At 35.7% G+C, this 13,398-nt stretch overlaps 3 protein-coding genes across 8 annotated transcripts; 1 reads left to right on the plus strand and 2 right to left on the minus strand.

Moving 5' to 3' along the window:
* Nucleotides 1-14: 14 nt before the first annotated feature.
* Nucleotides 15-6,780, plus strand: LOC111014330 (Iron-sulfur cluster biosynthesis family protein). 5 transcript variants are annotated; one of them, XM_022289014.2, is made up of 14 exons: nt 15-566; nt 771-878; nt 974-1,074; nt 1,184-1,264; nt 1,359-1,431; nt 1,524-1,589; nt 2,224-2,307; nt 3,286-3,351; nt 4,031-4,173; nt 4,254-4,340; nt 4,418-4,481; nt 4,608-4,751; nt 5,195-5,362; nt 6,453-6,780. In XM_022289014.2, the coding sequence occupies exons 1-13, from the start codon at nt 177-179 to the stop codon at nt 5,336-5,338; spliced, it is 1,551 nt and encodes a 516-aa protein (XP_022144706.1). In that variant the 5' UTR covers nt 15-176; the 3' UTR covers nt 5,339-5,362; nt 6,453-6,780. The 5 variants fall into 5 exon arrangements, 4 of the variants coding, with proteins under 4 accessions (XP_022144706.1, XP_022144708.1, XP_022144709.1 ...); XM_022289016.2 differs by having other exon boundaries at nt 18-566; nt 5,195-5,357; XM_022289017.2 differs by lacking the exon at nt 4,254-4,340 and having other exon boundaries at nt 18-566.
* Nucleotides 6,781-7,245: 465 nt separating this feature from the next.
* On the minus strand, nt 7,246-8,225 carry GNA1 (glucose-6-phosphate acetyltransferase 1). Of its 2 annotated transcripts, none has more exons than XM_022289005.2 (2): nt 8,015-8,225; nt 7,246-7,858 (listed from the first exon to the last, which is right to left on the minus strand). In XM_022289005.2, the coding sequence occupies exon 2, from the start codon at nt 7,854-7,856 to the stop codon at nt 7,383-7,385; it is 474 nt and encodes a 157-aa protein (XP_022144697.1). In that variant the 5' UTR covers nt 7,857-7,858; nt 8,015-8,225; the 3' UTR covers nt 7,246-7,382. The 2 variants fall into 2 exon arrangements, with proteins under 2 accessions (XP_022144697.1, XP_022144696.1); XM_022289004.2 differs by having other exon boundaries at nt 7,246-7,861.
* Nucleotides 8,226-9,627: 1,402 nt separating this feature from the next.
* On the minus strand, nt 9,628-12,226 carry LOC111014251 (cytochrome b-c1 complex subunit 9). The gene is made up of 3 exons (XM_022288917.2): nt 11,980-12,226; nt 11,207-11,254; nt 9,628-9,977 (listed from the first exon to the last, which is right to left on the minus strand). Exons 1-3 carry the CDS (start codon nt 12,097-12,099, stop codon nt 9,927-9,929), a joined length of 219 nt encoding a protein of 72 aa, XP_022144609.1. The 5' UTR covers nt 12,100-12,226; the 3' UTR covers nt 9,628-9,926.
* Between the last annotated feature and the right edge of the window lie 1,172 nt (nt 12,227-13,398).

Here is a 13,398-nt window from a genome sequence, read left to right on the forward strand (position 1 = left end):
TAGACTTGAGACCGAGATTCGCGCGACAGAAAGAGGACCAAAAAATAAAAGAAAAAAAAATCCGAGCAACTCCCAATCAGAGCCACTCGCCGAAGAGATACAGTAGTCATCCACTGCACGCATTTCGATCTCCATGGCCAAAACTTGAAGCTCCAAGTTCGTCAAGTCTGGGAATCATGGCTACAATATCCACTTGCTTCGCCATTTCACAGAGTTCTCGCTTCTATTTCCACCCTCTCATCACCCTTAAACCCTCAATTTCCTTAAAGCCCTATCCCGTCACTTTTCCGGCCATTCAGACGCGAATTTCGCCGCCGGAATCCAGGGTAAGGGGTTCGGTTCCGGTCGTGAGAGCGGGCATTGACATTCCTTCCGATATCAGACCTGGAAACGCTGTGGAGAGCGATAAATTGCCGTCGGATGTGAGAAAGAGAGCGATGGAGGCTGTGGACGCCTGTGGAGGGAGAGTAACCATTGGGGACGTTGCAAGTAGAGCGGGACTCAAGCTCAATGAAGCTCAGAAGGCTTTGCAAGCTCTAGCTGCTGATACAAATGGCTTTTTAGAGGTACTTATCATTAACTCATAGAATTGCGTATCAATGGAAGAGTTAACCAAACACAACACCAAGTTGGATACGCAGAAGTTATTGTTCTTCTCTTAGGAATGAGAACGGGAAAAACTGGATTCGTTCTATTTGTAAATGCAAGTTATAGGCCTTTTGAAGTTCTTAATTCTGTAACTGAATATTTTCTCAAGATGGTCTTAACAGGTTTCTGACGAGGGCGACGTTCTCTATGTTTTCCCCAAAGATTATCGTTCAAAGCTTGCAGCCAAATCATTCTGGATAAAATGTGAACCTCTTATAGAGAAGTCAAAGGTATTAGTCAGGGAGTGTTGAGTTTCTGTCTGAAAGTTTTAGTCTCTGGGAACAATATTTGTGCGTTGTAATGGCGGTATTAACTCAATTTTCAGGCCGCTGCTGAATATCTTGTCAGGGTTTCATTTGGAACGGCACTAATTGCTTCAATCGTTCTTGTATATACTACAATTATTGCTCTTATTTCGAGCCGAAGGTTCTTATTATTTTCACTATCACTTCTTTTTGTAAGATTGAATTCATGAACCACTATAGAGTATTGGCTCAAGGTAACTGCAAATATTGATCCAAGTTTAATGATACAGTGAAGAGGATAATCGCGGAAGACGTGGCAGATCATATGATTCAGGATTCACGTTCTATTTGAGTCCAACTGACCTTTTTTGGTAATATATGCATACTATATATATATTTATGCAATTTACAGCTTTGTTTGTAGAGGACTTTTGGCAATTATTCCTCTTGTTGATACCGTTTTAGGTACTGGGATCCATACTACTATAGGAGACGTAGATTACAAACAGAAGATAATAAGATGAACTTCATTGAATCTGTATGTGATTAAATGATTTCTAGTTTTTATTACGATTGTGTACTACTTAAGCTGAGAACTTAAATGCTAACTTTATAATTGCTGTTTTTTAGATTTTCTCATTTGTTTTTGGCGATGGTGATCCAAATCAAGGAATCGAAGAAGAGAGATGGAAGTTGGTAATATTTGAGGACTGTGTTCAGTGGTCCGTTACTTTCAATATTTTATTTTCCTTTTTCACTGTTGTGAACTTTTTCGCTCAATAATTTTGACATGATTGTAGTTCTTAATGAACTCCCTATGTTCTGAAGTTACGTATGAGACTCAAAGGGGTTTTCGGTTCTGTATTTAGTTTCCTTATTTTATTAACGTTTTCCACTCTTGGATGAACTTTCTCTGAGTCTTGATTTCTTGAAAAACTTCCATGTTCTGTTGTGACGCTATGTTGAAGGTTTTTAGTTTTCTATTGATTATTAAGACAAATAGAAGTAGAAGTTAGTAAGCTGGTTGTGAAGTTTCTTCAGATGGATGATAATTTCAGAATTTTTCTAGATCATCACTCTTCATTTTCTTTATACTCGCTTAACTTTATCCCCACTTTATCTTGCTTATATTGAGAAGATGAGAAACTGTTTTTGCATCATATGTACCATCAAATATATCTCAGCTTCTCATTGGTTTTTTCTAGTACTTGACTTCTGTAATAGGAAGTCTGAAGTTGGTTTTAATTGTCATCTATGAGCGGTTTGTAGACATTATATATATCTAAACATAACCATTGACATCAGTTAACATTTTGTGCTATACGTGCAGATTGGGCAATACATTACCTCCAATGGTGGTGTTGTAACTGCTGAAGAACTTGCACCATATCTGGATGTGAGAGAGGGGAACATGGTAAGTTAATGTTAGATTTTGTACATTGTTTCTTTATATATATTTTTAAATTATAAACAACATTTTAGATGCAAGGCAAAAGTAGGAGTTATAAAGCTCTCTCCAATTGGCACAAACCAGATAACTGCCATAGTTACAAAAATCCTTTTGTAAAGCATTCCAAACAAAACTAAATCACAATTCTCGCACATTACCTCCAATATTTTTTCTTCTCCTGGGAAGACTGTCCTATTCGTCTTCAACCAGACTGCATTTAGCCATATGGTTTTGGCTTTCCTTTTGTAGTAATGACCACACAAAATAGAGTACAGTGTGTCCCTAATTCCTCTGAGTAGTGACAAGATCAAGTTAGAACTGTGAAACAATTTCCTCCAATCAAACTGAAAGGGCATAGGGCATTGCCTGTAGCTCTCCCCATCCACCCTTTGTGGTGGTGCTTGTGTGGGGTGTGCTACCAAAAATCAGGCTTGAAGTTCTCGCTTTACCAACGAGATGACAACTGATGGCAGTTGGTCGCGACTACTACCAAAAAGCTGTTTCGCTCATGGCACACATCAACTAGGAGAGAGACATGAATTTTGATTCTATCTTGGGTTTTCAAACACCTTGATCTAGATGAGAATACTTCCAAATGAGTCAAAATGACCTTGATGACCTCTGGCTAAGGTCCGCCCACATGATCTTCTGAAGAGCAAGTTAACATGTAAGAGAACTTGAAGCAGTTTCCAGAATCCCTATAAGGGTGGGTAAGCAATTCTCTTGAATATTCATACAAGAGATCCAGCCATGATGAATCTAGCAAAAAAAATCAACCTTAAGAATTGATGCCTTCTCCAAGATATGAATAATTTTATTGAGGTCGCCAATCATTGTTGGTTGACGGCTATTTGACATTCTAGGTGGAATCAACTCATTTTTTAGTGTAATTCAAATCTTTGTTTTCTGTTTGACTTTGTTTCATCCTCTTGATGGTTGCAGGATGATGAATCATATATTTTACCAGTTCTTTTACGTTTTGATGGCCAACCTGAAATTGATGAAGAGGTATGTTTAAAGAGGTACGAAGTACTTGAAAGGATGCAATTAGCTCTGTTTATCACTTAGACCCGTATTTGATGTCAATAACATACGAACACAAGTCAGTCACCACCTTGAGGCGCCGTTATGCTAATACAAAGCTATGTAATGGATAATGATTTTGATATTGGAGTATAATCTCCACTGTAGACATTATATTTCTGCCAATGTATCGGTCTTATTGAAATGAAGAATGAGATAGTATTCCATGATGTAAACTTAGATCTTCTGTTCTAATTCTATATTAAATTAAAATTATCCCTAAAAGCTTAAACTGTTAAAGTTAGACGAAAACTTATTACTTGATAGAATATTTATGGAGGAGAGCATTTGCTAGTAAAAGGAAATGATTTTTTGGAAGCATGCAATATCAGCCTCACATTTGGGCTTTTAGCTTAATTTCAGGGGAAAACAAAAGGATTTTTAACATGTTAAGGGACATAATTTGTCCCTATTGTTAGTATAAATATGCGAAATCTTTGAAATTTGGTATTTATTATGACTTCTAATATTCTAAATGGAAAACTTTTGTAACTTGTACTTTTTTCGTAAAGAATTTCTTATCCTCTTCTGCGCTTTGTTTTTTGATATCTGACTTTTTTTTTCTATTAATAAAAGTTATTCACTAAAAGTTCTTTATGTATAGGGAAATATTCTGTATCGATTTCCCTCCCTACAGCGCACAGCTTCTTCTCAGCGGAGTGGAAGGAAGGAGTATGTGGGTAGAAAATGGGCTGACTGGGTTGGAGGGGTTGAAAAATTTTTCAAGGAAAAGAAATGGGTCTTTAGGTACCGTGATTAAGTTCCTTTTTTCTTCTTGGGAAGTATTATTTAAATTTATCAATGATCTGGAAAAAATTTTTCTGCAGTAAAACAACTTCTTCAGAGAGAGCAATGGCCATTGGGTTGGGAGGGCTGAATCTATTTGGTGTTATAATCCTTGGAACCATGTTGAAGTATGGATATTTGGACTGGGTTGTTTAATTGTGGTTTCTCTAAACATCTAATAATTTTCCCCAATTCCATTTTGTAGGGATGTTGCTATTAAACCAAGTGGACTTATCAAATTTGTATCGGATATATTTCCTCTACTGCAGGTTTGATTCGTTGTAACTTCAAAATTCAGAAATTGCTTTAACATCATTAATTACTTCTATCTATCGTATAATTGTCCAATGAATTAGTTGGCTTGTATTTTTATAATTACGAGGAAAACTATGCAGATATATGCTGGTTCTTTCTTCACGATTCCATTGGTCCGGTGGTTCATTATCCAGAAGAGAAATGCTGAAATAGGAAAAAGAAACCAAGCAAGGCAAAAGCGTGCCCAAGCCCTTGAATTGCCAGATGTGTCACTCAGACGGAAGGTAATTAAATATTAGATCACCAGAAGAAGTTTGCTCTCCGTAGATCTGATCATCTCTTTTAATGGCGGATGTTTTCTAAATGGTTGGTGCATGCGTTAAGAAGAAAGTACCATATGAACAAAGCCCTATTTTTTTCACACCAGTGTCATCTTTTAGCATCATTCTGAGATCTCTATCAATGTCTTTTTCACCATTTGCATGCATGCCATAAGTTGCATTTTCTTTGAGTGGAACATTACACATCATGTGGGACAATTGCCTGCTGATGCACTTAATTTTGGGCTGGGAAGTATTATCCTCTCTGGTGATGCTATTAATTTTCCTGAACCTGCTTCTTAATTTTATTAAGCATTCTGTTTCTATTAGAAAAGCATATCTGTTTACATCTCTGCGGATATTTTGTTCCATGAGAGTCTCTAATTCTTTGAATTTAATCTCATCAGCTTCTCAGTGCTCGAGACATGGCCCAAAGAACTGTAATTGGTCAGGATCGAATTGTATATAGTACTGATCGAGACTTAATTGAGCAAGACTATGAGCTCCAAGAATGGGAAAGGAAGTTCCGAGAGATCGAAAAGTCAGATTAGAGAATTGGTGTGTCAACTGGTAATGTATGTATTACTTTTCACTCTTCAATAATCACTGTTTGCCAATTCACCTATCGACAGAGCTTAAGAAGCTATATTTTCTGTTTATCTGCACTTTACCATATCGACCACACTAAGGATGAAATTCATATTTCTTTTGAGAATATTTGTACGTTCATACATTGCATTGCAACGGTATTAGAGTGCAAAATATTTTCCATGATATTTTTACCTTGCATGTACATCATGGGTTGGCTTAGTAGTAAATAAGAACCCATGTAAATAGTGAAAAGTCCAAATGTAAATAGTAAAAGGTCCAGAGGGAATGATTCAAATCATTGTGGTCACTTACTTAAGATTTAATATTTTACAAGTTACCTTGACAACCAGATGCAGTAGGTTAAGACAGTTGTTCCGTGAGATTAGTTGAGGTACACACAAGTTGGCCTGAACACTCATGGATATCAAAAAGAAAATATATAGTAAATAGGGGGAATGGGAGAAGAGAAGCTTCCTTGATTGTGATTCTGTCTCCTGGTTTTAACCCAAAAACTTGCTTAATCGGGTCTTCTGTGAAGTCGTGGAATAGGCAGAGAACCACTAATACGATCAAAAGGAAAAATGAAGAGAAGGATACAACTCTGGGGCTCAATTCTTGAAACAATGTTGTAAGTTTCATGAATGTCTGTAATGACCAACAATGGAAAGAGGGGAAAATAAGGAAGATTAAATTGGAATCAAGTGTCTGTGGCAAACCACCCATCAAGTACTCTAAGGAGAAGAAGGAAAGATCTAGTTAATTAATATGGTTTCCAACACTAGGGGAGTACCTATCCTCTTTTACATTATGATTTTTGGTTATAAATAATTCTTTAATGTTGGTGGATCTCACGTCATTTTAAATATGATGTTGACGTGACAATCATTGAATGGAAAGTGTATTCATACTCCTATAGTACCACAAATTTTAAAGAACTTTAGACCTCTCGATTAGTCTTGGATGATGGAACTTCCCTCTTATTTTGCTTCTACAGCTCAGTTAACTCTCTTTATATCAATTGACACATTAATGTCTTATGTGAATTTCTCTCATTAGTTTATTGTTTTTATGTAGTTCCATGATCTCGAGGTCTTGACAATGACCCGTGGGTTCGAAATCGCCGATGTTTCAACAAGCCTGTTGATTAGTCACCAGGGTACGAGGTTGGCTTCGAATTTTGGTTGGTGAAAGAAATTGAATCTTTGTTTGGGAGAGTGCTGAAGATTGAGACTGCGCTCCATAACCAAGTTTGTGTTTTCAGGGTTAGACTGCATAATCAGTATTTATTATGTAAAAAATTGATTGGCCTTGGTAATGGCAGATTCTGATCTTCTCTTATCATTTTAACACTGTAAAATGAAGTGAAACAAATTGGAAATATAGCACAGAACATTTTGCATCATTATATGAAGTAGAAGTATCAAACATTTACCTTAGCATTTTGAGATAGCACAATACTTTTCTTAAAATTAGAAGTAAAAAAAAAAAAAAGAGGGTAATATGTGTCTCTCAAGAGATACATTTGACCTTTAATATGTCTCTCTACCTCGAACGTGTCTTTCGAAAAGACGAGCTCGACAATAGAAGAAGAAAGTACCCTATTCACTTGTGCTCTGAATTCGTCTCAGTTGTAAAGTATCTTTCTTTTCAATTTATAAACAAGCTTGATTTTACATAAGTCAATTTGATACTATTTGTTGCAAGGGTCTTTAATGAAGAAGTTCATTTTTAAGAAATTGAGACCTAAGAAATCCAAATAATTAGGAAAATACTTGGCTAGGAAGCTTATTTTCAACATTAAATTGCTAAGGGAGAACAATGAAAAAACAGAGATTTTTTCCAAATATTTAACTGTGAGGAGGATAAGTTCGCAAAGTATTTTCAAGCAATTAGTGTTTAAAGAAATTATCAAAGCAAGAGAAACATGAATCCATCATAATTGCGCAGAAAATTCTTCAAGAACAAATCTACTTACAATCGCAAAGATGAAACACACTGGCTTCTTCAATTAAAGTATTTCGCCATTTGAATCGACTTGTTCTCGAACCCACATTTCTCGTAGAACCCTCGATTCTCAACGCTGCAATCAAGAATCACTTTATAGCATCCCATTGCGCGAGCATGATCCGCAAGAAACCCGACGATTTTCTTCCCTAATTGCATCCCACGAGCACTCGAATCAACCACCACGTCTTCGATGTGCCCTACTTTCCCACAGTTTCTAATGAATTTCTTCTCGATGAAAACGCTTCCGGTGGCGATGATCTTCCCCGACCGATCGTCCTCTATGACACAAATGACGAGGTCGTCTCCTAGGGCGCTTAATTCCTGAAACCTATCTTCGAATTCTTTGTCCGTCACAGAATCGCAAACCGTTAGTTGCTGCAATAGTTCGATGAAGCCCTTGTTCTTGTCACAGATCTCTAGTTTTCGAACTTCTAATCTGCGTTCTTCAGTTGATGAGTTAATGCTCTGCATTGCTGCTGAGAGATTGAGACGAGAGATCGATTAGGAAGCAACCACGGCTAGGGTTTTTTCCTCTTTTGAAAGATTAATGAAACAAGAGAGAATCAAAGCAAGGGAGTTCAAAAACATTCGGAGAAAAAAAAAATCAGCTGCGGAAATCGAAACCAGACCTTTGAAAATCGTAAACAGAGATCAGTAATCTGAAGACCTGCAGATTCAGGCTATTGTGTCGCGGATCTCTGAAGATGGATTGATTGATTTTCTCGCCGATCCAAAGATTGGTCGAGATTCTGCAGGGAAGAGAGGGAGCGAGAGGAGCTGGTTCACCAGAATTTGCTTCCCAAAAGCGTTATTCCATTTCCATTTCAAAAAAAAAAATCCTTCTTCTGAGTGTAAATATCATTTTAATCTCTGTAATTTTTTTTTAATTATTTTAAATTTAAATACTATTTTAATTCATTTTGTACTTTCATTTAATTTATTTTTGTTCTTCTACCTTAAATTGAACAAATTAATTTTCTTCAATTTTTTTTAATGAAAATACTTTTAAAAGGTTCATAAAATATTGAACTCATAAATTTAAATTATGTCGAAAAAATAAACTTAAAAAGTTTAGATTTGTGAAAAAAAAAATATTTGTACAAACTTATATGTAATATAAAAAATATATTTTTATCTATAAGATTTGAATTTGGTTTCTATTTAATCATTGAGTTTAAAAAACCATCAATTTTAGTCTCTTACACTTAAATTAAGCTTCAATTTCAAAAATAATAATTAGTCCTTCAAAATTGAATTTACTTTTTAATTGGTCACTCATGTTTGAATTTAATTTCTAATTAACTCTTGAGTTGAGTTGAGATAATTGAATGATGATGTGTTAACTGTTAACTAACCTATGCTTGCTAGACTTTAATGATGTGTATTTTTTATGAACTGACACATCAATTAAAAACTAAACTAATACTTCATGAAACAAACATGTTACTTTTGAAACTTAGACCAAATAGAAACTAAATTTAAATTCTAATGATAAAAAATTATGGTTTTTTAAACTTAATAGACAAAATAGAAATTAAGTTAAAACTTTCCAGACCAAAAATATATTTTACCCTAAAAAATGAGGGCAAGTCTTAACCTGAGCAAATCCAAAACAGGTGAGTATTAAATATGAAATCAAACTTCTTAATTTTGAGTTACATTTGTGTCAATCCGAAGATATTAAGCAACTATTGTTGTCGATTAAAGCTATTAAAATCTCAATGTTACGATAAAATATTGACATCATTAGACAATTTGGTAAACCAAGAAATTTATAAAAATTATTTTAATAAATAAAGAAGTTAGTTTATTTCTATAATTAGTTATAAATTTTGTTATCAATATTATAATGATATTTTTGTTTCATGTTTTATTAATATTTATATGAGAAAAAACCTGCGAAGTTAAATTGATTTAAGCACTTATCCTCGACAAAAGGTCGTGAGTTCGAATTCCCACCTCACGTGTTGTACCATATATAAGATATCAGAAATATTATTTGATCCTTAATATCGATGTCGAGACTTCTAATTTATGGATATATCGACACATCTTTTACTCTTTGGGAGCCAAACACCTTATCAAGAATTTACTTTCTCCATCAAAGTACAGAAATGCATTTCTTTGCCATTTAACTTGAATCTTATGCGTTAGCAAAAAGGATAAGAACTTGTGATTAGCCCCCATCAAATTCACTGCACAAGAAGTTCCCTGGTGTGGCCTTATGCAGGGTGGTCAAAACTGATAAAAAACGACTAACCAAACCAAAACTCACTGCTTGGTTCGGTTTTTTTAGCCCATGTTTGATATGTTCGTTTATTCACCGATCAAGTGTAATACACAAGAATTTTGTACCTCCAAAACTTAATCAAATAAAATATGATTATAATCTAATGAAGAAACACAAACTCTCCAGACCAAAAAGAGAGAACGTTTTCCCATTGGAAAATGGCATTCTCATTTATTACCATCCTAAGCCACCAGTTTTTTACCTCTTGAATCCATGATTCTGTGTAGCTTTCAAGTGCCTAACAAATTCATTCATTCTTCTGACTGTCTTTGCCCCAAAACTGAAATATCCTCGTACCGTTTCTGCATAATTACAAGACCATCATATGGCAAAATAGAATTTTCATTAAAAGTATCTCTCAAAATAAAGTTGGAAATAAGTTAAGAAAGGCATCAATTCAGTGCAAGAATAGTGTAATAGCATTCATATGTAGGTAAACATCTCTTCCAAAGTAAGATTGTAGGATAATATAGACCAACATTTAATTGAAGGAAAAAGTGAAACCAAATAGAAACTAGATATGATTGCAAATTACATATATGATTTGTCAATCACGTAAATCATACCCCGAGTTTCAAGAACAGTTTTGGCTACCCTTATGTTTCTTCCTTCCATTTAATCCATCAGCTAAGTAAGGCCATTGTAATTAACAAATAAAGGCTCACACATTGCCCATTTTGCTAATGTAGGGCACTTCTTCACCAAATGACAACGCTAATGAAGTCATGGGAGAAATAGAAACTCTATTTAAGACTTCTTGAATGCAAACCAACTTTGGAAAACGTTTCTAGAGACTCATTATTAATTATTAACAGGTCATTTGACATACAAATATAAAGGGTGCAAAAGGCATTTGACAAGAGTGCTTGAAACCAAACTAATTTTAAACCACGAGAACATGATTTGCACATATATATAATAGATAAATTATATTTGAGTCACGATTACCTCAGGGAACTTCCAATCCAACCTTAACCTTGTAGACGTTAAAACTATATTGAACTCAAGAACGTTTTAACTTGAGAACATAAAAAGGAGAAAGAAAGCATCACACTGCAGATAGAAAATGATATAAAATACTACTTTATTGTTGTTGGTTTCCATCTTCAATTGTTTCAAGGACATCATATGATTGTTCCTACAGGTCTTGATAGTCTTGTATTTAGAATATACATGTGAGAGTTTCATATGCATCCTGATGCACTACACCAGGAAGTCATTTTGAATTTAGAGTAGATAATGGAATGGAAATCAACGACCAATGAGTTCAAGAAAATGCAAAATTTCTAACTTCAATGCCATAACATTCAACACAATGTTCACAAATAGAAATTGGAACTGATGAGTGATTTGAAGCTGACTATTGAAAATGGGAGCCAAAACATCCATGATAAAACATCAAACATTCTAACCCAGTGTACAACACAACACAAAAACAGCCAAGTTGACCATTAGAGAGAGCTCATAGAAAGATTTGAAATACATACAGAGAAAGACGAAGAAAATTAAATTATGGTGCTAAGTTCCATACCCCGACATTGTTGTGCTCCCAGAGCTTGTGAACTCCATAATCCACGGCCTGCACCACGAAATCCAAGCCATTATGGTAAAATCAGATACTAGTAACTTAAAGAAACAACACAAATCCATGCAACTCTCTAGTCTCGCGCTAAAATTATGTAGACCAATGCCCATTACGTCTACAATAACAGAACAAACAAACAAAAAAAATCCTTATCTTCCTTTTTTCTTGATATCACTCCCATGTTTTTCATAATAGCACAAAATTTAAAGAAAGAAATAAAGTCGTCTGACTAGTGACTACAGTAAGCAGATCAAGTGATGCCCAAATCCCACATTTCCATACATGGAGAAAGACAAACTAAGTTGCTTCACATGAATTCAGAATCGGAACTATTATGGGCCAGATTCATGCTTCTATTTCAAGTGGCATTACCGCAATCATGATCAACGAGCTTTTAAATCAATCACGTAAAATGAAGCCTCTGTTTCTAATCGACACTCCTCATGCACATAAATTCAACAATTTACCATCAACTTTTGACAGCGTGCCAGGACACACGAGCAAGATAATTTCGTTTGAAAAAAAATTAAATTAATCAGTCAAGATAAAGCCACTGATCCACGAAGTTTAGTAACAATATACATGATTGGCAAAAACTATATCCTCAGATCACACGCCCATGGTTCTCGAAAACGAATCAACAATCCACCAAAAAATAAGAAGGAAAGCATAACAAAATAATACATTAATTAGTATAAAGGATGAGATCTACACATTACCCGTTCCCCGACGAAAGCACCGGCGATGATGAATGTTACGTAAACAGAATTACGTCGCATAATCACTCTGTACAGACCTTCGAGAAGGCCTCCTCCGCTTCTTCGACCTGCTGAATTCATGGTAGATATTCTCGTTAGTCTTCGCCTTCTGAATTCCGATCTATGCGTTAGGGTTCGCAGAAAACTTTTCGCGCCCTTTGTCGAAGACGGGAATGGAAATGCTTGATTTGTCGAAGGCGAACTGCCGGGAACTCGACCGGATTTACCGCTTCGACTCTGGTGGAATAACCGCTACCGGTCCGTGCGAACCGCTTCGGTTTAGTATAAATGGTGAACACCCCACTATAAAACTTTTGTGTTTGGTATAATCTCTTGACAAATATGGTTACGAAATTTGTTCAATTCATTAAGAAGTAGTTTTCTAAATTTTATTTCATTTTTTAAATCAGCCAAAAATTTAAATGTATTTTTATGTAAGGTGTTAGAAGCAACTTTTGGGAAGCTGGTCGAACTGAAAGTTGAGGTTAATTGAACCGTATACTTCCACTCGATTGGGTCTAGCTAGGATAAGGCATGACCAGATGGATTGTGAATAGAGGAAGGATAACATCTTGTTGTTTGGAAGATTGAGGGAGTTATAATTGACCTGAGATCTTGGCTCAAAAAGAGAAGGTGGGTGGATGCTGACGTGCTGCTAGCCTACCACACTTTGATGTTTAACTCAGTATATGAGTTTAAGATGAAAGAAGTAAAGAATGGTTTTGAGAGGAAATGACGTACCTTGAAAGGTCATAAGTCATTCTATTTATAAAAGATGTGGTAGTGTGAACGAATTGATCTTGGGTAGAGCTTACCTATAACCAACCTATAATCGTGGATGAGGTGAGGTTAACCTATAAGCCAATCTATAGTCGACCTATAATGGTGGTTGAGGTGAGATCGACCTATAACCGACCTATAATGGTGGATTGAAGTAAGGTCGACCTATAAGCAGCTCAACATGGGGCGAAGGTGTTTGCGCACCTGTAAGCTACCTAATATGGCATGACCATGGCGGCACAATAATGGATGGATGCTCAAACTCTTGGCAAGTGTAGCGTATGACCCAACGAGCCGCACTAAATGAGGCTTTGTAGCCCTCTGGATTATGAGTCATACAAGAACCACTTGAACCCGCTCAATGTGCACCTATGAGGCCCAGCCCAACTAAGATAAAATTTGAGCCCAAAACCAGTGCACAATGAGCATGTGCATTGCGCAGCCCTCGAATTTTATCTTAGTTGGGCTTATTTTAGCTAGATTTTTCTACGTCACACCCAAAATGGGTCTAGGTACAAAATACCAAAATTTAATATGAAAACTGCTCAAATAAAATATGTAACATTTTTTACTACAATATGCAGGGGTTGAGGATTGAAT

The sequence above is a fragment of the Momordica charantia genome (assembly GCF_013281855.1).
Source record: "Momordica charantia cultivar OHB3-1 chromosome 5 unlocalized genomic scaffold, Mcharantia_2.0 BLBB01000005.1, whole genome shotgun sequence".
Classification (NCBI taxonomy): Eukaryota; Viridiplantae; Streptophyta; class Magnoliopsida; order Cucurbitales; family Cucurbitaceae; genus Momordica; species Momordica charantia.

Bases quoted from the DNA above. Each gene is read 5' to 3' on its own strand.
- LOC111014251 (XM_022288917.2), bottom strand. From the start codon at position 12,099: ATGAATTCAGCAGGTCGAAGAAGCGGAGGAGGCCTTCTCGAAGGTCTG. The intron at 11,255-11,979 runs GTAATGTGTAGA...TTCGTGGTGCAG, and splicing joins GTGCTTTCGTCGGGGAACGG to GCCGTGGATTATGGAGTTCA. The intron at 9,978-11,206 runs GTATGGAACTTA...GTAATTATGCAG, and splicing joins GGGAGCACAACAATGTCGGG to AAACGGTACGAGGATATTTC.
- GNA1 (XM_022289005.2), bottom strand. From the start codon at position 7,856: ATGCAGAGCATTAACTCATCAACTGAAGAACGCAGATTAGAAGTTCGA.
- LOC111014330 (XM_022289014.2), top strand. From the start codon at position 177: ATGGCTACAATATCCACTTGCTTCGCCATTTCACAGAGTTCTCGCTTC. The intron at 879-973 runs GTATTAGTCAGG...CTCAATTTTCAG, and splicing joins CTCTTATAGAGAAGTCAAAG to GCCGCTGCTGAATATCTTGT. The intron at 4,174-4,253 runs GTACCGTGATTA...ATTTTTCTGCAG, and splicing joins GAAAAGAAATGGGTCTTTAG to TAAAACAACTTCTTCAGAGA.